The 27805-nt window shown below is 40.0% G+C and overlaps 1 protein-coding gene across 1 annotated transcript in view; it reads left to right on the forward strand.

Moving 5' to 3' along the window:
- pik3r3b (phosphoinositide-3-kinase, regulatory subunit 3b (gamma)) overlaps positions 1–27805 on the forward strand; it is a 555201-nt gene that overhangs the window by 344176 nt on the left and 183220 nt on the right. The window contains exon 7 of the mRNA XM_072574352.1: positions 3564–3649. Coding sequence (XP_072430453.1) covers positions 3564–3649 — 86 coding nt within the window. The remainder of the gene's footprint in view (positions 1–3563; positions 3650–27805) is intronic.

Below are 27805 nucleotides of genomic sequence, written 5' to 3' on the forward strand. Positions count from 1 at the left end.
TATGTTTAGGGTCAAGCTTTGGATAAATTCCATGAGGGCAATTTCTTTTTTTTTTGGGTGCACATCAAGACCAGATGGTGGGTGGAACAATGGCATCATCTGCCCCAAGAAGCCAGCTGAAACCTTTCATGGCTGCATCCTTGATGTGATTGTTGAGCTGCCAGTGTCGAATGAATGCTAATGGAAGCTCATAAATGGAAGGGGATGGTGGTGGTGGGAAGGTGGTGCACAAAATCCACTGGTTGTGTCACAGCAATGGAAGTGAATCTTTAAAACCCAGAGAGAAGGTCATCCAGACAGTGATCACAGAATGACTGATAGTACAGACTAACATTTCTGTTGGGGTCACGAATGCATCTTGTATTTTAGTGATTTTTCTAAATAACCTGAGATTGGACTTGGAAGATTGACTGGTTTGACTGTGGGTCAAGTAGCTCCACTAGTCCGCCAGCCTTTGAGTGACAAATCAGAACTAATTTTGTTTTAATATTTAAATCTGCCTACTGTTTAGTTGACTGTTAGTGGGCGGCACAGTGGTTAGCACTGCTGCCTCACAGCGCCAGAGACCCGGATTCAATTCCTGCCTCAGGCGACTGACTGTGTGGAGTTTGCATATTCTCCCTGTGTCTGCGTGGGTTTCCTCCGGGTGCTCCGGTTTCCTCCCACAGTCCAAAAAACTGCAGGTTAGGTAAATTTACCATGCTAAATTGCCCATGGTGTTAGATGAAGGGGTAAAATGTAGGGGAATGGGTCTGGGTGGGTTGCGCTTCGGTGGGTCGGTGTGAACTTGGTGGGCCGAAGGGCCTGTTTCCACACTGTAAGTAATCTAAAAACAGCAGACAAAATTTCTCACCTATATAACTACAAACAAAAATATTCTTCTGTGTGCAACAGCCTGATCCATTGATTCACTGCAATTTTCAAACTCATGAAAGCTTGTGTGAAACATCATTGGCAGATTTTTTAAATTTCAATCTAAGACTTTATTCATAAAAAAAATACATCATCACAAATGCAGTTCGGTTCTGTACAATAGCATATTTTTAAAAAAACAAGCAAACATTTGAGTTTGACTCTAACGAACAAACAAACCAAAGGCACCTCTCACCTGTACAAGACTATATTTACATGCATTTGAGGCACCAGGAGGATCCAATAACTGAATGGTTCCCCAATTACCTTCAGCAGGAAGACCTCAGACAGTGGCCTTTCTCCACTGCGCCTTGGCAGCAGCTGCCCCAAACTTTAGTGTGTTCTTCACCATGTAGTCCTGGACCTTGGCATGTGTCAGTCTGCAACACTTGGCCAACTCCTTGTTCTGGAAGACCAATAGATTTTGGGCAGACCCTTATGGTCAACCCTAATTAAACAAGTCCACAGCGATCACTCACTGCCAATGGCTTTAAGCAGGTGCGAGTGAGATTTCCACTTCACAGCGGGAAGAAGTTTCATCCTCAAGAGCTGCAGGAAAATCAGATTGACTAGTGGTTTTAGCAATCTCAGCAGTACCAGGCACAGGTGGGACTGTAAATTTCACAGAATCACAAGTGCCAAAGAGATATGTGCTCTATCACGATTCTGTGCTTTGTTTTGAGCGCTAAATCTAAGGAACAAGGCAATACACTTAAATCAATCTTTTTATGGGTAGATAGTGGACTTGATCAAACTTCAGATTTATGACATCATTCGATTAATGCATTAATAGTGAGCTAACAAGAGTGGCAAACATTCAATCTTCTAGCAGGGTATAATAATTCAAGAACTAACAGTGCGTAAGTTTGAGGTTTTAATTTAGTTACTTTTTATTGTGAAGCCGCTGAAGTAAAATAGTTATAACTATGCTGAATTTGAAATAATTTATGTCAGCAACATGACGTGACATTGGCATAGTTACTCTCACATAGTCAGATGTCAGGAAAGTGTGGGGAAAAGCCTGGAAAATGCTGATCAATTGTGTAAAGCATTAGGTGCATGCTGATATGGTCACATCCAGACAAAAGAACAAGGTGTTAGTCACACAATATTTTTTCTAAGATTGCACATTCTAATTATATTTGGTTATTACATTTTCACCACGTTCAAGATGCATGAAAAGTGCCAACATTTCTTTGATGTCCTGATTTACACTCCAGATTCTGTAGTGCTTCTTTTATTCTGAGGGGTAATATCGAGAATTCTCATTATAACACTGTTGTTGGGTGTTGCAAATATGCCATAGTCAGGGAAAAGTTGCAGGGAATAAACATTATGGGCGGTCTGTGTCAATAATGAAGCTGCAAATAAAAGTGTTGATGTTTCACTGATTATCATCCATCAGCAGTGTTTGTGTATTGTGCAGTGGTAGATGTGTGAATTGACAATAAACCACTATGTAAAACAGGTTTTTTGAATCATTCTTTTGAAATTAGTTTTCCATATTTTTAGTACTTTTGGATGTTAATTTTGTTTGGAACCACCATGCAAGGTAAATAGCAAATAATCTCTTCTTTCAACAGATCCAGGTAGTTTTTCTATTAATTGCAGGAAGTTGTGCATGGTACAAATGTCTGTGCAGCAATGAAAGTAGGATTATGTTGTATATTAAGGGACCACGCTGCTATCAAAAAGAGACTAATGTGGGTGGGTTAACCTCTGCCTTATGACAGAGGGACAAAGGATTGACGGTGGTGATCTTATCTGCCAAAGGCATTTGCAAAAAGCTGCAGTCAGGGCATGAGATATTTCCTTGCAGCTTACTGAAGTGTGAGAATTTTAGTTTATCTTTTGAAAAAATCTCCCTGCATCAGTTCATCGTAGTGCTGTTATGTTCCAGGCTGTCAGCAATTTTCATGAGCTGTAAAAAGAAGATTCTATGGATGAGTTTGTGTGGTTGTTAAATTGAGAAACGTTATTGAGGGGGGAGCACCCAGATTTTGAGACATCTTGAAATTTGGAAAGAGTAGGACAATGTACAAGGTAAATCAAGATGCCCTGCAAAGAATAGTCTTTCAAGGCTTTTAGTCTACAGGAGGAATGGAAGACTTGTAGTACAGGAGGGAGAATGGTGGTTGGTGAGTGTGGTGCAAGTGGTCATGAGTTAACCAAAGTTAAGTTTGGTACATTTCTATTTCTAATCACTTTGGTTGAAATAGCAACAGGGGAAAACATCTGCAGAAATTAGATGGTCAGCAAATGTTCTGAATTTGAGGACTAGCTACCTCCATGCAGCTTTCAGTGGTTTGAATGGTACACCACAAAGCACAGCACAGATTAATGAAACATGCTCATTGCACATTTCTGTGCTGGCATGAAATTTTAAACCTTTGTCAGCAGTTCTGAAACAGCAAAGGAAGCTGTGGGAAGAATGGGTTTATTTGAATTTCTATCCATGAGTTGCAGTGTTTCCACATCTACTTCTTGATGGCTATTTATTAAACACTTTACTGTTTGGGAGATTGGAGTCAGTGGGAAGAATTCTCAGAATGCTTATGTCAGGCCAAATGTTGTAAATTGTCTTCCAACCAGACATTCTACCAAGATGAATGTATGCAGAAATGTTAAATGCTGCTTATATTTGTTTTCAGTGCTGATGTGAATCCAGAACACCACATTAAAATCATTGAGGCACTTATTATGACTGGAAGCCTGGCTGAAATGCAAGCTGCACCAGGTAGGAAGCCAATGTTCTTTTTCTGTATTATGAAACTTCCTTGGCAGATTCATTTTTTTCATAATCTGGTGATTTGAGGTATTTCTGTAACTGTCTTAGATAGCAGATGGTTACAATAGACTCTTTGTTGGTCATTACACAGATTCAGAGCTATTTTCAATATATAAACCTTATTTTTAGATATCCAGAAGTATATGAGTCACAGCGGATTTGTGTAAAATGGTACCTGCAGATGTGACATTCAATCTGTTTAAGCAGAAATGCTGCTTTTAAAGGAATGTACTCAACAATCCTTTTCTTGTTGGGAGGGGACAACATTTTATCAAGAAGACTTCACATACAAGTAGCATTTGAGTGTGTTTGATTTGTAAATGTTCACCGGTATACCAAGTTTGGGCATTCTGATTTGTCTTGAAGTACTTATTTGTCAAAGCAGTACATTTTAAATCACGTAATCTATATCATCACATTTTATATAATTAAACTGTATCCAGGCAAAGAATGATCACATTGTTTCTTTCCTTAGTTGGCTGGTCAAACACAGATGTGGTATGTTGAATGCAAAGCAGGTGGTAATACTTCTAGCAAAGGAATGGAAGAAAGGGTGAATGGAGTGAATGTAAAGTCTCTTTCTGAGCAAGACTGAGGAATCTTCTAATTCCAATTTGAGTCCGTGTCCATTGTTTTATGTCTGCGAACATTTCTATGAAAAATATTTGGAATGGCTTTTCTCTGGGGAAGGTGGAATGTACATGCAAGATATTGTGGTAGCAAATTTTCAGAAAATTCAAATTGCTGTAGGAACTGTCTAAAAATGAAACATTTCTGATTGACAGACGACTCATTCTATATATTAAAAAAAATGCTTTTCAGCTCTTCTGTATTATTAGTGTGCCATGAAACAAGTGTGTCAGTCTTGTATTGCCAGCTTAAGGTAGTTTGTGGGAGAATGAGTTAAATTGTATATCTGAAATGAGTGAAGCTTAACGTGGCTAATGACAAAGCTATGCCAAAATTGAATACTTTGTCCACAGTTGATTTTCATTCCATAATTTTGTTTTCATAGTGGAACTTTAAACCTAGACTTGCTTCAAGAAATAACTCAAATCTCAGAGATACATACCTCAATCTTCGATTGCATACATATTCAGGGGCAAAATGGATGGTACCTATACATTGTTATACAATGATTCTTAGTTCAACAATCACTTCACATGCAATTACCTGCTGGCTGCAGGCTTTGTTCTGTGACCAAGGTGTAGACAGCATGTTGTCAAAATTTGTAGATGATATAAAACCCGGAAGTATTGTGAACCATGAGGAAGTTGGTGTGGAATTTCATAAGGACACTGACAGGTTGGGTTGACAAGTGGTAGATGGATTTTAGTACGGAGAAGTGTGAACTTATTTAATTTGACAGAAGAACAAGATTACAAAACAAAGATTACAATTTGAAAGAAAGTACAGAGGCAGGGGGGCTCGAATGCACATGTGCATAAATCATTGAAAGTGGTACGACTTTAACAAGAGAGCTGTTACTCAAGCTTATTAAGCTTTATTCCTGTTCTGTATCAATAGAGCATAGTGTACAAAGCCACAGAAGTCATGTTAAACTTATATAAAATACTGGCCTCAATGGGGATATTGCATCCTGTTCTGGGCTTCACACTTGATGAAGGATGTCAAAGCATTAGACAGAATGAAGAAAATATTAATGAGAATTCTTCCAAGGATGAGGAACTTCAATTGCAAGGAAAAATTGGAGGATTTGGGATGATTTTCCTTGACAAAGAGAAAATGGAGGGTTGATTGATAAGAAGTATTTAAAATCATGAAGGGCCAGGACAGAGTATGTAGGGAGAAATTAATTTGTGGAACTGAGATCAGCGAGCACAGACTGAAGTAGAGCCACGGGATTCGAAATGTTAACTGTGCTTGGAAAGTTTGGTTTATCCATAATGTAATTTAAACAGCATTATCGCACAGAGATGGACCTGAACTTTGCGCAGTCATAGATTTGGTTGTCATTAGCATACAATTAGGAGCTGAACATGTCAGTTGAAACAGCATGTAAATGAGGAAGAGATGAGAAATACAGCTAAATTCTTTGTGATAATACAGGTGACTAGAGAAGATCGAAAGGGAAGCTAAATACACTGAGACAACTGAAGGGTAGCTAAATAGAGCTGAATATTAGAGAATTATAATTGCCTGTAATTGATTATTTTCAAGAGCTATGTCTTCCAGCATACCAGTTTTTGTTGTTTTATTTCTAATTATTTAGAGCAGTTTTCATTTTCATTTGGAGGAAGTATTTCAGCACACGTTCATGACTACAACAAGAACTTGTGTAGAGGGATCACTCTTAACATCTTAAAACATCCTAAAGAGCAGAATAAAACAAGGCATACCACCAAGCCAAGTCAAATGACCAAGGAGGTCCATCAAACCATCCTGTCTAAGAACTGTCTTAAAGAGTAGAAAGTGAGATAGAGAAGTGGAGAGGTATAGGGAGGAAATATCAGAGCTTGGTTACTGGACAACGAAAGGCACCAAAGGTGGAGTAATTAGGATCGGGAACTTACAGGAGGACAGAGTCAGAGGACCACAGCTATTTCAATAGATTGTTGGATTGAGGAGGTTATAGAAATGGGGGAGAGTGAGACCCTAAATAAAAAAAATGGGTCTCTCCTTTAAGATGGAGGTAAAGAAAATGTTTCTTTCTGAGACAATCTTTTACTCTCTTCTGCACAAAGCAGCAGAGACCGAATCGTCAAATTTATTCAAGACTGAATTCGATAGATCTTTAATAGAGAAAGGAGTAAAGGACAGACAGGAAACTAGGTCAGGAACACTATGAAATCAACCTTTGTTCTTATTGAATTGGAGAGCAATCTCAAAGGATCAAATGACCCACTCTTGCTCTTAAGCCATATGGCATAGGATATCAAAATCAAGACTTTGATTGGCCAGGTACTGATGTAGAGCAGCAAGCAGAGGGAGAAGAATGGATCTTGGTACAGGAAATTTGGGTTTCTGTGGAATGCTGGGGATAGAATGTGGGCCAGCAGTGTGTTGAAATAGGAAAATTGAGAGGTAACAACGACAGGAAAGTGGGCTTCAGCAGGGGAAAGAAGTGATACAGAGGCAAAGTCATTCTTAGAACCTAGGATTCTTAAGGGGCTTGATGAGGTAAATGCTGAGAGGATGTCTCCTCTCATAGTCTCAGAATAAAGGGGTGCCAGTTTAAGGATGAGATGAGAAGGAATGTCATGTCACAGAGGGTTGAGAGTCCTTGGAACTCCTTACTACATAGAGCTGAGGGGACAGAGTCCTTGTGTATATTGAAGGCTGAGATTGATAGATTCTTGATTAGTACAGGAATCAAGGGTTATAGGGAAAGGGCACGAGGAATGCCAGATTAACCAAGAATGGTGGAGCAGGCTTGAGAGGCCAAACAGCCTACTCCTGTTCCTGTTTCTTATATGATGGAGGTGGAACTGATCATCTTTACAATGGCACAGAAGTGAGAATAGGCACTTACTTTACAATTAACTGTGACAACAAGATCTTGAATGAACCAGCTTAATCGCAGACTCATGCCAGGGTGAAGAATGGTGTCATTAGTGAAGAAATGGAGTTTAGAGTGAGGAGCAAAAGCAATTACTTCAGTCTCTCAAAATTTAATCGGAAGACATTTCTGCTCAAATGCTGGTTAAGTAGTCTGATAGTTTAGCAACAGTGAAGGAGTTAAGAGAGCTGACGGTGCGGTACAGGTAGATGTCAGTGCCATGAGAAAACTAAGGCAGTATTCTTGGATGTCACCAATGAGCCAAGGATAGACCCTTGGGAAACACAAGAGGGAGTAATGCTAGAGCAGGAAAATAAAGCATTGCAAGGGATTCTCTACAAAATCAATTATCATCATCAAATTAACTTTGATTGTCAACTGTGATCAGAATATTGGTCAGAAATACAGCCATAATTGTGAAATGCCGGTTGTCAGGAAGAGCAAATTCTGAATAATCATTTGTTTTGAAGCACTTTATTCTTACATTGACTTACTTTATATATAAACATAAGGTAGATTGTTTGATAACTTTACCAAAGCAATGATTATGAACAACAGTTCATACTGTTTTCTTGGAAGAAGGAAGTGCCTATAGCTTTTAAATTTGCTAAATGCCAACATGATGGTTTTACTTGCACAGTTCACTTTTCTGGACCTGAGATAAATAAAACAATGTTTAAAAAAAATGCTTTCAAGTGATCAACCTATTATCCTATTTGAACAGCTGTTTATTTTCAGTCAGCGTAAGTAGTTCCCTGCTAGACTTCTGTCTGTACAATAGATCATTAAATTTGTGTATTTGATGGTCCGCTAATTGATATTTTGTTGGACAGTCCCACAGCAGAGGGGAATGTTCCTCACACTTGTCTTTGAATTAAATTAGCCTTCTACCTGCAGAACATAATAATGTAGGTATATCCAAGCTCCCAGATACTTTCACAGAACAGTCAGCCAGGATACATCAGGATACAAGGTACACCTGGTCGACAACAAGAACATTCTGTCATTGGCTTGAGTTAAGTGAAACTTCAGGTTTATTGCAGTTTAAGAAATTGTTTCCAGCCATTTAAAATTCTTTTTAATGCTACCCCATAATCCTTTTGCAGTAGAAATACATTCTCTGAATTCTGCTGCTGGATCCTTTGTGCTATACTTAGGTTTTTGTTGTGTGGAATGACTAAAGAACCCTTTGACCTATGATACAGTTCCATGATTGTTGATAATATGCAGTTAGGCAACCATCTGGACTTTATTGCATGACAAACAGATTATTTTTGACTCAACTGTTGTGCTGCACGACAAAGGAAACTTAAAAAGAAACAAAGCAGTTTCTGTGTTATTACGTAACAAAGTGCTAGTTTGGATGATCAAATGACAAAGACAGGCCATGCTGTGTTGTTGCAGCGTTTTCATGAAGACCTCACAAAGAAGGAACAGTAGCTGTTGCTGCGTCTACAAAAAAAGTAGCCCACGTTTTGCATGCAGTTGTTCTTTTGGAAATGTTAAGTAGTGTTATTGCTTGTGAATATTCAAACCAGGCCTACTGATTTTCTTTGAAGCTGTTTGCCAATGGATGTATGAGTTTATTGAGTGAGTAAGTGAGCTGTTCAGTCATGGAATCTTCCAGAATTGAGCTTTGATTCTTGCTGCATTAGCTCATCTCCATTGGAGTGTTGTTTAGTTGGTTCAGTGCCACCAGGTTAGAGACGGGCTAGCAACTTGGGTTCCAGCTCTTGATTGCAATCCTGCTGTAAAGTGTACACTTACAGATGTCAGGTGGAAGTATGGTGGCTCTTATGTTACACAATGTGACACTCATTGCCAAAGCTCACAGCATAACTGAGCTACTAGAGGGTTTTGGCAACATGCCTAATTAGAAGTCAAATGTTTTCGTAAAGGGGAGAAGTTGGCTGCAAAGAAACAGTCAGGAAATTATCGAAAATGAATCTTCTGAAAGTCTTCCCCACCTCCCAGCTCCTAAGTTCCTGGATACCAAAAATATGATTTGGAAAATGAGTAGTTGACTTACATCTAGTGTCACTCAGTGCCAAGCATGAAGATGTGCCTGAAGCACAGTTGAATCATTTTCCCTTCCAGACATAGAAAGATTCCCGCTCCTGGCTCATGGTGTTCCAAAATGATGTCACATGCTTCAGAAACTCAGTGGAAAAGATTAAAGGAATTGGAGTGTCACTGCACAGTATGAGTATTTCTACCTACCGGAGAAAAAAATCTTTTTTTTCCCATTGACGTTATAGCTAGAAATACAACATTAGACCTTGGCTTTATAGAGATGTAGAACTAATCCTATTCCCTTTCAGTGAGGATTTGGTTGAGCTGAAGTGCCTGTTTCCACACTATAGGGATTCTATGATTCTATAATAATGCTTAATAGGGAAAAGATTTATGTAACTCAGTCTTGTTTGTTCAGATGACATTAAGACTCTAAGAAATAGAAACCAGGATAGGCCCGGGAGCCTGCTCTGCCATTCAGTAGGATTATTTGACATTCCTCACATCCACTTTCCTGCTTTTTCCCCGTAACCCTTGATTCCCCTACTGATCAAGAATCTGCCAATCTCACCCTTAAATATGCATAAGGACTCTATCCTCACAGCCGACTGTGGCAAGGAGGTCCAAAGACTCTCAACCCTCAGAGAAGAAATTCCTTCTCATCTCAGCCTTAAATTGGTGCCCCATTACTGAGACTAGGGCCTCTTGTCCTAGGCTCTCTCATGAGGGGAAACATCCTCTCAGTATTTGGACATCGGGAGGCCGCTTTTACAATATTGCATACAATTCTGGTCGCCCTTCTGTAGGAAGGATATGTTTAAAACTTGAGAGGGTTCAGAAAAGATTTGCAAGGATGTTGCTGGGACTGGAGGGTTTGAGTTATAGGGAGAGGTTGAATAGGCTGGGGCTTTTTTTCCCTGGAGCATCAGAGACTGAGGGGTGACCTTATAGAGCTTTATAAAATCATGAGGGGCATGGAGAGGGCAAATGGACAAACTCGTTCTCCTAAGGTGGGGAGTCCAAAACTAGACTCGATAGGTTTAAGATGAGAGGTGAAAGATTTGAAAAGGACCGGAGGAGTAACTTTTTCATGCAGAGGGTAGTGCGTATATGGAACGATCTGCCAGATGAAGTGGTGGAGGCTGGTACAATTGCAACATTTAAAGGGCATTTGGATGGGTATATTATTTTGAGGGATATGGACCAAGCACTGGCAACTGGAATTAGGTCAGATTGGAATGTCTGGTCAGCATGGATGAGTTGGACTGGAATGTCTGTTTTTGTGCTGTACAACACTATGACCCTGCCCAAGCCCCTTAAGAATCTTATATGCTTCATTGAGATCATCTCACATTCTTCTAAACTCCGGTGAATAGAGTCCCAACCCATTTAGCCTCTGCTCATAAGTCAATCCCTCCATACCAGATATCATCCTTTGCTGAACTGCCCCCAATGAAACTATATCTTTCCTTAAATATGGAGACCAAAACTGCTCTTAGTACTCCAGCTGAGGTCTCACCAGCACCTTGTACAGTTGCCGTAAGAAGTCCCGACTCTTACATTCCAACTCTGTGAAATAAGGGCCAACATTCCATAGTCTTCCTGATTTTCTGCTGTACCTGTGTGCTAACTTTCTGCGTTTTGTGCACAAGTACCCCCAAGTCCCATTGTGCCACAGCTTTCTGCAATTTCACTTCATTTAAGTAATATTCTGTTCTTTCATTCTCCCTTCCAAAATGAGCAAATTTGCAATTTCCCACATTTATACTCCATTTGCCAACTTTTTGCTCACTTAATTAACCTATCACTATCTCCCTGTAAACTGTCTGTATCCCTGTCACAACCTGTCTTGTCAGATAAATTTGTGCGGTCTGCACTTTTGGCTATGTTACACTTACTTCTTTGCCCCAAGTTATTGATGTATTGCAAAGAGTTGTGGACCCAGCACTGATTCCTGTGGAACCCCACTGGTCACAGATCACTAAAGTGAAGAAGAGTCCCTTATCCCTGTTTGCTGTTTCCTGCCCATGAGCCAATTCTCTGTCTAGGCCAATATATAACCTTGAACACTGTGAGCTTTTAGATTAGATTTAGATTTCTTACAATGTGGAAACAGGCCCTTCGGCCCAACAACTCCACACCGACCCTCCGAAGAACAATCCACCCAGACCCATTCCCCGATATTTACCCCTTCACTTAACACTACGGGCAATTTTAGCTTGGCCAATTCACCTAACCTACACATTTTTGGACTGTGGGAGGAAACCGGAGTTCCCAGAGGAAACCCACACAGACATGGGGAGAATGTGCAAGCTCCACACAGACAGTTGCCTGAGGCGTGAATTGAACCCAGGTCTCTGGCGCTGTGAGGCAGCAGTGCTAACCACTGTGCCACCGTGCCGCCTAGCTGTTGTGTTATGACTTAGCATTTTGTGAGGTATCTTGTTGAACATCTCTAGAAGTATTTTTAAAAGCCTTATTATCAGTTTTAATGTTCCTTGCAAGTTTACCCTCATAGTTTATTTTCTCTGTCTTTATAATCTTTTTTGTCCTCCTTTGCTGGATTGATCCCAACCTTCAGGGCTGTCACTGACTTTGGCCTCCGTATACACCTTTTCTTTCAACCTAGCACTCTTCTTAACTTCTTTGGTTAACCATGGTTGGTTTATCCCTCTCTTAGAATCTTTTCTCCTTGCAGAAATTTATTTTTAATGTGAGTCATGAATTACCCCCTTAAGTGTCTTGGCACTGCTTGCCTACTGTCATTCCTGCTAACCTATCCACCCAGTTCACTTCAACTAACTCTATCCTCATTATATTTGCCTTTGGGGATCAGTGTTGGGACTGCAATTATTCTCAATTTACATTGATTATATGGAGTTGGAGACCACGTGTAGTGTATCAAAGTTTGTAGATGACACTAAGATGAGTGGCAGAGCAAAGTGTGCAGAGGACTGTGAAACTTTGCAGAGGAACATAGATAAATTAAGTGAGTGGGCTAAGGTCTGGTAGGTGGAACACAATATTAATAAATGTGAAGTCATCCATTTTGGTAGGAGTAGGAGTAAAAAGAACTATTACCTGAATCGTAAAAAGTTGCAGCATGCTGCTATGCAGAGGGATCTGGGTGTCCTTGTGTATGAATCACAGAGGGTTGGTCTGCAGGTACGACAAGGAATTAAGAAGACAAATAGAATTTTGTTCTTCTTAGCTAAAGGTACTGAGTTTAAAAGCAGGGAGGTTGTGTTGCGGCTGTATGGGATGATGGTGAGGCCACACCTGAGTGCTGTGTGTAGTTTTGGTCTCCTTACTTGAGAAAGGATGTACTGGCACCAGAAGGGGTATGTAGGAGGTTCACTAGGTTGATTCCAGAGTTGAGGGGTTGGCTTATCAGGAGAGACTGAGTAGCATGGAATTGTAATTTAGAAGAATGAGGGGGGATCTTATAGAGGCACATAAAATTATGAATGCAGTAGATAAGATAGACATAGAGAGAATGTTTCCACTGGCAGGGGAAACTGGGACAAGAGGGCATAGCCTCAAAATTAAGGGGAGCAGATTTAGGACTGAATTGAGAATGGACCTCTTCCCACAGAGGGTTGTGAATCTATGGAATACCCTGCCCAGTGAAGTATTTGATGCTACTTCAGTAAATATTTTTACAGATAAGATGGGTTTTTTGAACAGTGATGGAACTAAGGGTTTCGGTGAGAGGGTGGGTAAATTGAGCTGAGGCCATGTCCTTATTGAATGGTGGAGCAGGTTCGAAAGGCCAGATGGCCTACTCCTGCTCCTCCTTCCTATGTTCTTAGGTCAAACACGATTGTTTCTGGCTCAAGGTTCGATCTCCATAACTGAATATTAAATTCTATCATGTTATGATCACTACTACCAGGGAATCTTTTACTTCGAGGTCATTTATTTAACGTACCCCATTATCCATTACCAGATCCAAGATAGCATGCTCTCTAGTTGGCTCCATGACATATTGCTCGAGGAAACTATCCGTAATGCACTCTGTGTTGTAGCTACCCTTTACAGTTCAAGTAACTCAGTCAAAGAAGATTAAAGACACTGATAGTTATTGCTCTATTCTTTTTACATGCTCCAACTGTTTGTTGCTTTATAGCTTTTCCCATAGAGTGGCTACTGCTTGGGGGTCTGTGGACTGTACATCATCTGAGCTTAGAACATCTCTCACAATCATCCTCATTTAATTCTTATTAACTGTGCTACCCCACCACCTTCTCTGAAAGGTCAAATATCCTGAACGTTAAGTTTGGAGTTTTGATCTTCCTGTAACCATGTTTCAGTGATGGCTATGTGATCATATTCATTTAGCTCAGTTTACACCATCAGTTCATCTACCTTATTCTGAATGCTTCATGCATCAAGATACAAAGCTTTTATAATTGCTCTATTATCGACACATTTATGGAGTCTTAGCACAATACGATGTTCACACATTCTATCTCCCCTACCCTTTTATTTTCAATTAACAGTCAACCCCATCACTAACCTGCAATGCTACATTCTCTTTTACCTTTGACTTTCCATGTAACTGAACCCACCCTGCCACTGTTTAAAGTCCGATCAATAGCCTTGGTTATGCAAGTTGCCAGGACCCCAGTCCCAACATGATTCAGGTGGAACCTGCTCCATTAGAACAGCTCCCTCCTTCCCCTGTACTAGTGCCAATATCCCATGAATTCATGCCTGTTTCTCCAACACAAATGAGCCATGTGTTTCCCTCTTTAATTTGTTGACCTCATGCGAATTAGCCTGTGGCTCAGATAGTAATCCAGAGATCATTACTTTTTAGTTTCTACTTTTTATTCAGCCCCTGGCTGCTCGTATTCCCTCATCAGAAAACTCATTGTCTTTCTACCTATATCATCGGTACCGACATGGACTGCAACATTTGGATCTTTTCCTTCCCTTTCCAAGTTCGGGTACCCTGTGCTCCCTGATGAGAGATCATGAACCTGGGAACCAGGCAGGCAATGCAGCCTTTCGGATTGTCAATCCTGGCCACAGAGAGCAGTGTCTATTCTCCTGACTGTACTATCCTTGAATACAACTACATTTCTCTTTTCTCCCTCGTCTTCAATGGCTATGGTCAGTTTGGTTATCCTCCCTGCAGCCCCACTCACCTACACAGAGAGCAAGAATCTCAAACTTGTTGTTAGACAAGCTCAAGAGCTGAGGCTCCTTCAGTATTGCCTCCTGGATTCTTCTACCTTCCTTGCTCATATCCATTCTTTCCTGCCCTGATAACTGACCAAATTTGAGGTAGTTAATCTGCCTCCTGAAACATAGCGTTTAGGCAATTCTTCCCCTTCCATAATGTGTTGCAGTGTTTCCAGCTCATCAGCTCTCCAGCTCATCCTTAAGCTACAGATGTGGTCATGATGAACCACATTGGAGTCTACCTGTTCCCACACCATGCAGGTACAACTCATCACCCTGGACTTACATCTCTATTCTATTTAATTAGTTCTTGACTTGTTTGTAAAAAGTTTCCTACTGGTCTCTTATTTTGTAATCTGTAAATATTTATCCTTTTTTACCTTCAGTCTAAAAGTAACCTTTAATAGATCAACAAAGTAGCAGCTATTACCAACTAGACTTACTGTTTCCTGTGAACAAAGAACAAAGAAAATTTACAGCCCAGGAATAGGCCTGTCGGTCCTCCAAACCTGTGCCAATCCAAATTCACTGTCTAAACCTATCGCCCAATTCCTCAGGATCTGTATCCCTCTGCTCCCCACCTACTCATGCATCTGTCCGGACGCACCTTAAATGAATCATGTCAGCCTCTACTACCTCTGCTGGCAATGCATTCCAGGCAACTACCACCCTGTGTGTAAAGTACTTTCAACGTGTATCCCCCTTAAATGTTTCACCTCTCACCATGAACGCATGACGTCTTGTTATTGAATCCCTCACCCTGGGAAAAAATCCATCATGTCTATACACTTCATGATTTTGTCAACCTCAATCAGGTCCACCCTCAATCTCCTTTTATCTAATGAAAACAATCCTATCCTACTCTACCTCTCTTCATAACTAGCACCTTCCATACCAGTCAACATCCTCGTAAACCTTCTCTGTACCCTCTCCAAAGTGTCCATATCCTTTTGGTAATGTGGCGACCAGAACAGTACACAATATTCTAAATGTGGCTGAACCAATGTTGTGTACAATTTTAACATGACTTGCCAGCTCTTATACCCAATACCCCATATGATAAAGGCAAGCATACCAGATGCCTCCTTGCCACCTGTGCAGCCACCTTCAGGGTACAATGGACCTGAACTCCCAGACCTCTCTGCTCATCAACTTTTCCCAAGGCTCTTCCGTTTACAGGATAGAGAATTAAACTTCCCAAAATGCATCACCTCACATATGCCCAGATTGAACTCCATCTACCACTTCTCTGTCCAACTCTCCAGTCAATCAATATTCTCCTGTATTCTTTGACAGTCCCCTATGCTTTCTGCTACTCCACTAATCTTCGTGTCATCTGCAAACTTACTGATCAGACCAACAATGCCCTCTTCCAGATCATTTATGTATATTACAAACAACAGTAGCCCCAGCACTGATCCCTGTGGAACACCTTTATCACTATTTCTCCATTTCAAGGAACCCCCTTCAACTACTACTGTCTGTCTCCTGTTGCTCAGTTCTTTATCCACCTAGCTAGAACACCCTGCACACTATTTGACTTTACTTTCTCCATTAGTCTATCATGGGGAACCTTATCAAACGCCTTACTAAAGTTCATGTGTACGACATCTACAGCCCTTCCTTCATCTATCAACTTGGTCATTTCCTGAAAGAACTCTATTAAGTTGGTAAGGCACGATCTCCCCCGCACAAAGCCACTCCTTGCTTTGTGCTGGGGCTGCCACTCCTGGGCTTCAGTTTATTCTGTTAAAGAAGATTTATAAACTATAAGTGAGAAATCCTCGAGAAAAGCACTGCTTCCCCTCTGCACCAAATTCTCACATTGCTTCCAAATTCCCTAAAATATATATTCTATCAGACTGTGTCTTACTCAGCTGAGTCAGCTACATTTTAACTAGACTACTGAATTTTAAACTATTAAAATGGAGAAAGAAAAGGAAGATTTACCAGTTCTATTCACACACTACCCCCAAAGTCCCCAATCTATCTACAAACTTGATCTGTTTCTTTGCTGACATTAGGAACCACATCAAGATAGAAAAAAGATATTTGGTGAATGTTTTCTGAATTTGGAGACTGATTTAAACTCTTCTTGGGGATTTCCTGTTTTGTTCAATATTTTTTAAGCATTCATGGGATGAAGGCGTCACTGGCTAGACCAGCATTTATTCCCCATCCTTAATTGCTCAGAGGGCTGTTAAGAATCTATGCACAATACAGTTGGTTCTGCTATAACGTGTGTTTCTTCAATGCAAATTGGCTATAATGCAATTGAAGAATTTAGACCATTATTTGTAGAACACAAACTTTCCTTACCAGTATTGGCTATAATGCAATTCTAGAACCATTGCTTTAAGTGGTGCTGCTATTACGTGATTTCCTTATAACGTGGGATTACACAGGAAGAGAACTATCCTATTATATCAAAACCGACTGTATTAGTTTCTACTGTTGAAATCCCATCTCCCATTCACCCATCTACCTGACATGAGCCAAATTGTTGTTCTTTCACTGTCACTCGTTTGATGGCCTCCAGCTTCTTTCGTTCTCAGCACTGAGGGTGTGCCTATGTTAGGTGGACAGCTACAATTCAAAATGGCAGCTCAACACAACCTTCTCAAGTGCACTTGGAGTTGGGCACCAAATGCTCACGGCCCATGACTCTTAGTTTAATTTGCAGCAATTACTGTACAGAGGGCAGCAGTTGTCATCATCTGCTTTAATGATTAAGCAAACTCCTAAAAACTGAACATTTCTGCAGAAAAGTAACAGTTAGGTGACAGTTATAAACTGCTGTAGTGTACTTCAAAATCTCTCTGTAACATCATTGACTTTTTATATGCTGCATATTGCTAACTAAAGATTATATTACTCCATCCTAATTGTTAAGATCTTACAAAAGCAATTAAAACAAGTATTTCATATGTGAACCAAATGTGTGTGTCTAATAAACTTATATTTTCAATTACAGTTACCTTGTTACTGTACAGTAGAAAATAGTACTGAAAAATTGGGAAAGGAAGTTAAATGCTTGAACTGGAGTGTCGAAGAAAATGCAGAGATTCACTAAAAGAATTTGCATCATTCATTCGTTTCTCAACAAACAATATTGCAATAACAGACTTTTGATTCACACAAAGTTATAACCTGTTTTACACAGATTAGGCATACTTTTATTCATATTTTGTTGTTTCTAATGCATCCTTAGCAATTCTCCACCAATTGCCATATGCAGATTGTAATGTGTAACACACAGATCTTGGATAAAAAAGCCATTCACAATAAGATTTTCAACAAGCTGCCCAATAGCCAGGGTAATTGTCAGTGCAAATGCCTCAGATGTGAAGTTTAACTCTTAACAGTGTCATGGTTAAAAGACTGAGAAGTCAACTTGTAGCTCAAAGAGGGGTCATTGATGTATTTTGTACAGAGACCAAACTCAGGCAGCCAGTCAGCTCCTACCCTATATCAACTATAATTTGGGATGACAGTGCAGTTGCTGGATGTGATTTATGAGGCTTTGCTCTGAAATGACTGCATGAAATTTAATCTTTGCCCAGTTTCCACATAGCTCAGGTGAGGAGATATTGGGAAAAAAATAGTTGAAGGGCAATGTGTTGAACTGGCCTTGATTTTGGACAAGTTTATCAAAAGGCCTTTATCTGATCCAAGATCATTTACAAATGTCTGGGGACCAAGACAAATCATTGGTATATTGGATGACAAATACAACAGTGCGAGGGCTAGACATTAATCGTCCCTATGGACTCAAAACTAGCACAAAGCCAACACCAAGTCTGAACAATTAGGAGCCTCCTTAATTTCTTCCTTATCTTTACTGCTGCGAAAAGTTAAACTTTATTTTTATGCTAATTTATGTGATTTCAGCACACTCAAAAAAAAACTTTTTGGATGAACTCATTCAATTAACTCAGCTTTCAGTACTTGTATAGCCTTCAGGCCAAATGTTAAAAGCATTAAAATTCAAACCGGTGCACATTCACTCCTACATACACAATTCTTATAATGTCTGACATTTCCACCCCACTCCCAGTTTATTATTTTTCCTCCCTTTAGATTCTTCCATCTGTTCCACCCCCATACCATGGATCATTTTCTAACTGAAAGGGTGCATAGGCCTCTAAACATGTTGCTTTATGATCATGTAATGGAACTCCCAATAGCTTTACAATACGACTCTCTCAAGGCACAGACTGAGGCCATTTCAATGGAACAAGTTTGAATGGTACTGACTAGGATTGTGTAAAACAATGCCATTTATTTCGAGATAGAAAAAGGCCTTCGGGACGATTGTGGAATCTTTATGACAAAGTATTCAACTCGGTGTGGTTTGGAAAACAGCAAAGCAGCTTAAATTAGTTAACTAAAAGCAAATGATGTAAATGACATTTCGCACAGCCTACCATGAATAGTAACTACATGTTATTGTATTTGGTAGATACACATTTTATCCAAATAAATAAATAAATAGTCTTTATTGAGCACCTTTCAGCAAGACCTCAAAACATTTCATTAATTGTTGCATTTTAACCTATATTGTTGTGGAAACAAGGAGAGTAGATATTTTCATCACAGCAAGATTCTAGAAAGAGCTTCAAAATGAAAATGCAATCAATCCTTTTTAATAATTTTGGCCAAAGGAGGAATGTTTGCTCAGAGATCTCTGTATTTCTACAGATCATAACATGATATTTTGTCTCTAATAAAACCACAAAAAGAAACTCAGCTCAGCTCTGAAGAAAAGGTATACAAGAATGTTTCCAGGGTTGGAGGGTTTGCGCTATAGGGAGAAGATAAGGTGGCATGGTAGCTCAGTGGTTAGCACTGCTAACTCACATTGGCAGGGACCCCGAGTTTGGTTCCAGCCTTAAGCGACTGTCTGTGTGGAGTTTGCACATTCTCCCCGTATCTGTGTGGGTTTCCTTTGGGTGCTCCGGTTTCCTCCCACAGTCCATAAATTGGCTGTGCTAAATTTCCCATAGTGTTCAGGGTTTGCAGGCTAGGTGGATTAGTCATAAGAAATGCAGGGATAGAGTAGGAGGGGTGAGGGTTTGGGTGGGTTGCTCTCCAGAGGGTCGATGTGAGCTTGATGGGCCGACTGGTGCTTCCACACAGTGGTGATTCTTACAAAAAAAAAATGAATAGGCTGGGGCTTTTTTTATCCTGGAGTGTCAGAGGCTGAGGTGTGACCTTATAGAAGTTTGTAAAATCACAAGGGGCATGGATAGCGTGAATAGCCAAGGTCTTTTTACCAGAGTAGGGGAGTCCAAAACTAGAGGGCATAGGTTTAAGGTTGAAGGGAAATGTATAAAAGGGACAACTTTCTTAAGCAGAGGGTGGCTCGTGTGTAGAATGAGCTGCCAGAGGAGGTGGTGGAGGCTGGTACGATTACAACATTTAAAAGGGATTTGGATGAGTATATGAATAGGAAGGGTTTAGAGGAATATGGGCACAATGCTGGCAAAAAGCACAAGATTATTTCAGGACATCTGGTCGACATGAACAAGTTGGACCAAAGAGTCTGTTTCCGTGTTGTACATCTCTGTGACTCTGTAACACAAAACGGTAACTCTGTTTCTCTCACAACAGATGCAGATCTGCTGAGTTTCTCCAGCATTCTGTGATTGTTTAAGATTTCCAGCATCCACAATATATTTCCTGTAAATTATAAGGGCATTCAAACTGGGCTCCACTTAAGGGTTTTTCTGAAAGATGACATTCCTAACAGTGCAGCCCTCCCTCATTATACTGCATAAAGAATCAGACTAATTTGTGACCTGAATGCTTGAACCGACTAAACTTCATATTTATTCATCAGGTTATCGGTATATTCCAGATTCTACAAAGATAATAACAATTGGACTAATACAGTGTCTTAACATAGGAACTGATTCCAGGGCATTTCACAGAGATGGACTTGGACAAAAACAGATGCTGAGCCGGGGGAGGGGGCGGAGGGGGGGGGGGGGGGTAGGGGGGCAACATTATCAGCACTGCTGCAGCTGGTTTAATCTAACTCCCGTAAAAATAACAAAGATCTAACCTTGGAAATAAGGGTCCATATTGTTCAGTGCCATATTATGCCATTGGGAATGCAAGTAAGTTTTAAATGAAGAAACACAGAGCAAACACTGCAAGTATATTACTCTAAGCTCATAAAGACAACTTCAAAACACATCCACATTGTTTGTACTGAGTTTCAATGAAATATTTTAACAAGGTGGAAATAGGTCACTTGATTTTGATTGCATTGTGTATAAAACAAAGGTTTAGACAATGACATTTCTAGATATTTTCATAGTTTCTTGTTGTTATAGTGATTTAAAAATAATATTCTAGTTAAACTAAATTGTTCTCAACTGAATTAATGCACTCAGTATAATTTAAAGCATTTTCCAAAAGAAAATTCTCTATAAGCTTATCTTGCAATTTTATTAACATGCAAATAAAACTTTGCTGCTGGACTTTGATTCCAATTGAACACGAATGATAAATTAACTTTATAGGTGTGAATTTTCATTCCTTCATCAAGCCTGTTTCACTTTGTACTCACGAGTATTGCAAAATTCTCTTACAATATATCGCTTTAAATGTATCGAGTCCATTCACTGGCTGATAAATATTACAGAAACTAATTTTGATGCAATCAGAATCCACCCTGCTAGTTTACTGGAGTTACCACATATACTGAGGCAAGGGTCTGCAACTTGCAGACCATTCAAGAATCATATACGCTTGTTAACTCATTTGTGGTCCCCAGCATACATTTGGCCTACATAAACATGAAAAGTCCTAAAATGCATTAAATCAAGAAAAGTTAGAGCTGTGTTTTATTGTGGTGATAAAATCTTATCATCATGCTGCACTTTATGGTTTAAAATTATTACTTTCACCAAGAAAATCATTGTATTTTACATGAATCTATTTGAGGTACTGCTATGCCACGGTTAGAGATGAACAGATTTTATGGTTGTGGATATTGTGGTTTGTAATAAAGCTGAGATACACATTGTTCCGAATATGCTGTGTGAGGTTTTTAATTGGGGGAATCGATAACTGAAGAAAATGTTTTGATTCTATGCACATGGTTATAATCCCAATGATGAGAATATTGGACAAGCTCGATCTTTTCCATGATCCAGCTTAGTAAACATTATTCCCATAAAGAGTAGAATGCTGGGAAGAACTGAGGGAAGAAAATATGTGGCAGGATTTCAGTGTTGAAAGTGTCAAAAAAAAACTTGTTATACAAACCTGAACAGAAGAAACTGAAACAATAACAATTAAATAGGTATACTGTACAAGTATGATGATGACTACAAATCCATAACTCGAGAGTACAACTTAGACTTTTAACATTCAGGTTTCAGACTTGGACATGCCTCACACAATGCTCACATCTTGCGAACTCTTGAGATTGTGTTCCTCAGAACTTCTGAAACTTCTCCCAAGTGTTTAGTTACTGGCACGCTTTCAACTTTAATAAATGCTAAGCTGCTACTGACTTTATGTAAGCTCCAACCCTTCATAGCGGACTCAAGCAAATACTACTTGTAGACTTCCTTCATCCCTCTCTCAGCTGCCCAGAGCTCTCAATGGCTCTGGGCATGTTTATACTCCTAACATTTTTCCATTGCATGGAGCCAGCACTCGGGACATCTTCTCCTGAGTCCTAATTGCATGGCATCAGCTGACAGCAGTATATATCCTGCCGGAAACCACTTCTGCGTTCTCCCAACTCCAAAATGCAATTAACTTCTCCCAACAAGTATACGCTTCATTTAAACAAAACTAAGCTCTATTTCCAGCGATGATGCGGCCTGCTCTAAGCTTTCCTTGGCCTGATGTTTTAACAGTAAACATCACTTTTTTACAATTCCTGCTTTGATCAGATGAATCAAATGGGTTTTACAGCCATTTCGCTCTACCTCCTAAGACAAAAAAAATTCTTTGGATGGGTCATCACGACAAGCAGTGCCGACACTATGTTTCCAGTTCAGCAAGCCCAGCTGCTCTTTCTGATCCTACCTTATTAGCTATTAATCTCTTAACATGGGGCTGGCGTCATCCTACATGACTCCAACCTTTTAAGTACACTAATCCACTTCAATTTGTTACATTTTCTCCCGTTAACTTTTAGGTTTAGGAATTAAAATTTATGTTCTCAATGAAATATGTGGACTATGTACAGAATATTTGTAACAACATATTTGGTATATTTGGTTCAGAAATTCCTCATTTTTGTCCCGCTCCCTATCATTTTTTATTTTAGGCTTGCTTATATAAAAGGTTCTTCAGGTTAAACAAGTGTTGCTAACTCCTGCACTAAGCCATACAGACCAGAATGTTCCAGTATATTTTAAGTCACACAGCAGTTCTGAAGCTTTCATTTGGTGGGACACTCACTGTTTATTGCACTACCTTTCACTAAGGAGAGGGAACATTGTTGATAGAATTTGCATTCTGATTGCTATTCTGTAGTTCCTGCAGGCAGTGTACAGATGTGGACATTGGGTGAAAATAGGGTCAAACTTGATAGTTGTGATTGATGCTGTTCAATGTCTAAGTCCACACATGGTCACTTCGGTGTGATACTGGATGGCTGTTGGAACTGAAATCATTGGAACTCTGTCTCAGCAGGATCTAAAGCCATCAAGAGCAAATGAGATGGAAGAAATATTCACACTACAACCTCTCTGGGCATTTCTTTTAATTAGCTTTGAAAATTCTTTTGAATTGATCTGGGAAGTGCATTTGTAAAAGAATTTATGTGCTCTGACAACACCTATTAAAAGTGAAATAAAAACAGGAAATGTTAGAATCTGTTCAGATTCAAAATGCATTAAGCACTAACCTTAATAACATGAAGTTACCTGATTAATATTCAATTGAGTATTTATGTTCCTGATTTGTTACTAATAGCATCTTCTGAGTCAGTGGTGTACATGTAGGTTGGAGGTTGTGGCTTAGGATAGGCCATTTATGTTCATGGTGTTTTGAGCAGCAGAAATGTGAAGTATGTGGCAATTGGGGAAGGCTGTTTTGCATGGTCAGTGCTGGACTAAATAACGATAGCACTCATATCTGGCCAGCACATGTTAGCCAAGTATTATTGCCTTTGCTGGTCTATTTCAACCTCCTACTGCTATTGAGAAATAAATTAGGCCTCAGGATAAATAATTGTACATCTATAAGTTTGTCTAAAGTGCGCCTTGCTGCTGTAGAAAACAGCTCCTCAATGCAAATTCTACAGCAATGGGAATGACAATCAGAATAATAAAAACTGCAGTTCTGTAACATAAATACGTTGAGAAATAGACAGCTTGCAAAGTAAATCCCACAGAAATCTGCTGATTCAATAAAGAGGAAGTGAGATAGATTGAGTAGTGACTTGAGTTAGTATACCAAACTGTGCTGGCTGTGAAGAAACAATGTCTGCTCAAATTCAGACAAGTTATACCCACGTCTGCTGCCTTCAAAACTATTGTCTGAACTGTCTCCTTACTAATTGATGCAAGATTAAAATTTCAATCAAAGAAGCATATTGATACTGTCCAAAAAAGATTGGGAACGTTAAGCCGTAGTGTTGTTCTGCAGCAGTACTGCACGGTGTATACTGTTAGTACAAGCCTCTGTTGTGCTTGACCTCAAATTCTTTGTGCTGACACTGGATCCCAAACGTAAAAAATGTTCAATTATGATGTTCCTCACTTTGGTGAATGCAAAGTTGTACTGAAGAATAGATATATCATGCGACAGGGCTTTGCATTTAATATTTCATTTTTTAAAAAGACACAAATAATTCCAATTAACCTTAGAATTGTTTAGGCTTATTGCTCCGTTTTAAAATATTAGAACTGAGTTAAAATTTACAAAGCTTTGACCATGTGAAGAAGATAAATGAGAGTAAATTCTGAAACCTCAAATGACTGCAACAGCCATTGTGTAGCTAACCTAGCTTTCACGTATATATTCCGTCATTGTGTGTGTGTGTGTGTGTGTAGCCACTTTAATAACACTCTCCAAGAGAGAAGTGATCAGTTTCTGAGGTGAGATACAGTGTTCTTGCAGTAAGGTGCTGAAAAGTAATGGCAAAGCTTTTTAATTCACAGGAGACTTGGGCAGGACATCAGATTGTAAAGTCTGGAATTTTGCTCCCTAAAGCAGGTATTCGGAGTTGGAACATTTCCCTAATGTTTGGTGGAATCTTTGTTCTGGGTTGGGGAATGCAGGATAGATTTGGGTCCATTACCCCCAACACAGCTTGGAAGTGATGATGGGGCTAAATAGTCCTAAAGCAATTTGTTTAGACCATCTCGAGCTTTTGGGACTTTATCATTTCACATTCTTCACAGCCCTTCAGCTGCCCCCAAACTATGTCTATGCGTGCCAACTTATGTCCCTCCCAATCTCCATAGGCCTTAGGACAACTTGTCCAGTGTCCACCAGGGCAGCCCTAGAGAGCCAGACTGAGATAAAATAAAGTTCTAAGTATCGATGACAGACTTCACTCTAAAAATAAACTCTCATTCATGCAAGGTAAAAACAAGGACTGCAGATGCTGGAAACCAGAGTCTAGATTAGAGTGGTGCTGGAAAAGCACAGCGAGTCAGACAGAATCCGAGGAGCAGGAAAATTGATGTTTCGGGCAAAAGCCCTTCATCAGGAATAGAGGCAGGGTGCCAGCAGAGTGGAGAGATAAATGAGAGGGGGGTCGCGGTGGGGAGAAAGTAGCATAAAGTACAATAGGTGAATGGGGGTGGGGATGGAGGTGATAGGTCAGAGAGGAGGGTGGAGTGGATAGGTGGAAAGGAAGATAGGCAGGTAGGACAGGTCATGGGGGCAGTGCTGAGCTGGAAGGTTGGAGCTGGGGTGAGGTGGGGGAAGGGGAAATGAGGAAACTGGTGAAATCCACATTTTTGCCCTGGGGTTGAAGTGTTCCGAGGTGGAGGATGAGGCGTTTTTCCTCCAGGTGTCGGGTGGTGGGGGAGCAGCGGTGGAGGAGGCCCAGGACCTGCATGTCCTCAGCAGAGTGGGAGGGGGAGTTGAAATGTTGGGCCACAGGGCGGTGGGGTTGATTGGTACGAGTGTCCCGGAGATGTTCCCTAAAGCGCTTTGCTAGGAGGCGTCCAATCTCGCCAGCGTAGAGGAGACCGCATTGGGAGCAACAGATACAATAAATTATATTGGTGGATGTGCAGGTAAAACTTTGATGGATGTGGAAGGCTCCTTTGGGGCCTTGGATGGAGGTGAGGGAATTGCAAATCCTGCGCCCACACCTCCTCCCTCACCCTGCCTCTATTCCTGATGAAGGGCTTTTGCCCAAAACGTTGATTTTCCTGCTCCTTGGATGCTGCCTGTCCTGCTGTGCTTTTCCAGCACCACTCTAATCTCGACTGTCATTCATGCAAGCTTATTCAGTACATTCAAATCTTCATAAGTAAATATTCCTTTGTAAAAGAAAACATTTGTATTCATCACCCTCCATCAAACACAACTGAACTTGTAATCCTTCTTTGAACTGTCAATAAAATTGTAAATTTACAGCCCTCTGTGATAATGTTACATTGTGGAAAAATGTCAGGAAATAATTATGCTACAATACTAGCACTTAGGAACATATCAAACAGCCATTGAAACTATTAGAACAATTTGTTTTCACTCACAGGTACAAGCAAGCAAAATACTTGAAAAGTTTAATACAGATTCAAGTAACTTGACATCTTGTCAGCCTTATCTGGTCTTTAATAACAGATACATACAGTTTAAACGTTTGTACTTTCGGGTAGTGAAAGTGAGTCTGTTTGAATTGAATTTAGCACTGTGGTCAAATAACCTCCACTGAGTTCAGGTTTTCCTCATGTGGGATTTACAGTCAGTCTCCTCACCCCCCCCCCCCCCCCCCCCCCCCCCCACCCACATGCACCTCCCGTCCCCCCCGCTTAAAAATGGCTTTACTCAGACATGGGGCCTGAAAATCCAGATTAAACCACTATTTTGCATATGCCGCTGAGTGTCTGTGACTCCATGGAATCTAGCTCACTGTCGCACAAAAGATGATTCAGTCTACTCTATAAGGGGCTGGAAGATAGAAACACCATAATTCATCATTCTATTTTATAACAGAACATCCCATTTCAACTGTTTTGTGGAATCATGGACTCACATCTGTGTCCCAGTACTCTGTGAGATATATCACGGCATTGCACTGAAATACTGTACTGTGCTGCTGCTGCTCTGTTTCCATACAGAATTTCTTTGAGTTCATTGGTTCAGAAGCATTTTAATTGCACTTTCCCCATTCTGCCATTTTACTCTGCTGCTGGGATGGAGGTTATGGATCTTAGTTTGCATATGTTGGAAAATATCTGTTGACAGTCCTCAATGCTGACTGATTGCTTCAATCTGTAATGAATCCTCATGGCAGCTTTTGTTAGTTCACTCTTCAGATGCCAGAAAGAAAGCCGTAAAATCCATTCCAACTAATCCCTTGTGCAAGCATTCTCTGAAAGAAAAGTGCTTTGATAACACCACTGCGACACTGAAAGATGGGCTTATTGCATCAGGACTCAACTACCACTTGTCGATTGAGTTGCTAACTACAGAAGATAAAGAGCTCACATAAAGATGGCAAAAATTAAGGATGCGTAAATTGTAATGATTATAAATACTACAGGATAAAGAATGATATAATCTCATTTGCATGAGCTGTAATTTCAGATGAGTTGCTTTTGAGTCTCATCATGCAGCAGAGGGGAGAAAGATCGATAAACTCGGTCAATGTGTAGAAACATTGACAAAAGATTACAATAACTGCTTTATCTGATATAGCTCAGAGCAAAAATCAAAATGGGGCAAGAGGATTTTCAGCTAAACACAGCAAAAACCACTAATGCTACATTACCCTTATTTTTCCTTTCTGTATATTTATTTATATAAGTCAAAACTATTTGAATCATTTTGTAAGTTAAACTGAAAATACTGAAAGTGATGGAGTTTTGTCTTGTGGAAATTGTACCACGTAAGTGTACTGTGCATTGAAATGTTTTGCTAGAAGTATATATTAGGCAGGAACATATTCTGGATTGTGATAAACATTTAGATACAAACTTTCCTGTTCCATTGTGTGGACTGACAGAGCACAGCATATGTAGGGAAATCAGATAGCAAAGAGTGTACAGTCTCACACAGAGCCATATTAACTGATGGAAAACCAACTGAGATCTGATACAGGCCTGTATCGACCTGTACCCATTTTTCTTGAGTTCACATAATCTAGTAACCTCTGTTTACTGTCTATGTACAACAATGTGAACGCATAGGAATCTTCAACAAGAAGTGTTCAGTGGATGATCCAT

Source organism: Chiloscyllium punctatum, chromosome 7, assembly GCF_047496795.1.
Source record: "Chiloscyllium punctatum isolate Juve2018m chromosome 7, sChiPun1.3, whole genome shotgun sequence".
Lineage (NCBI taxonomy): Eukaryota > Metazoa > Chordata > Chondrichthyes > Orectolobiformes > Hemiscylliidae > Chiloscyllium > Chiloscyllium punctatum.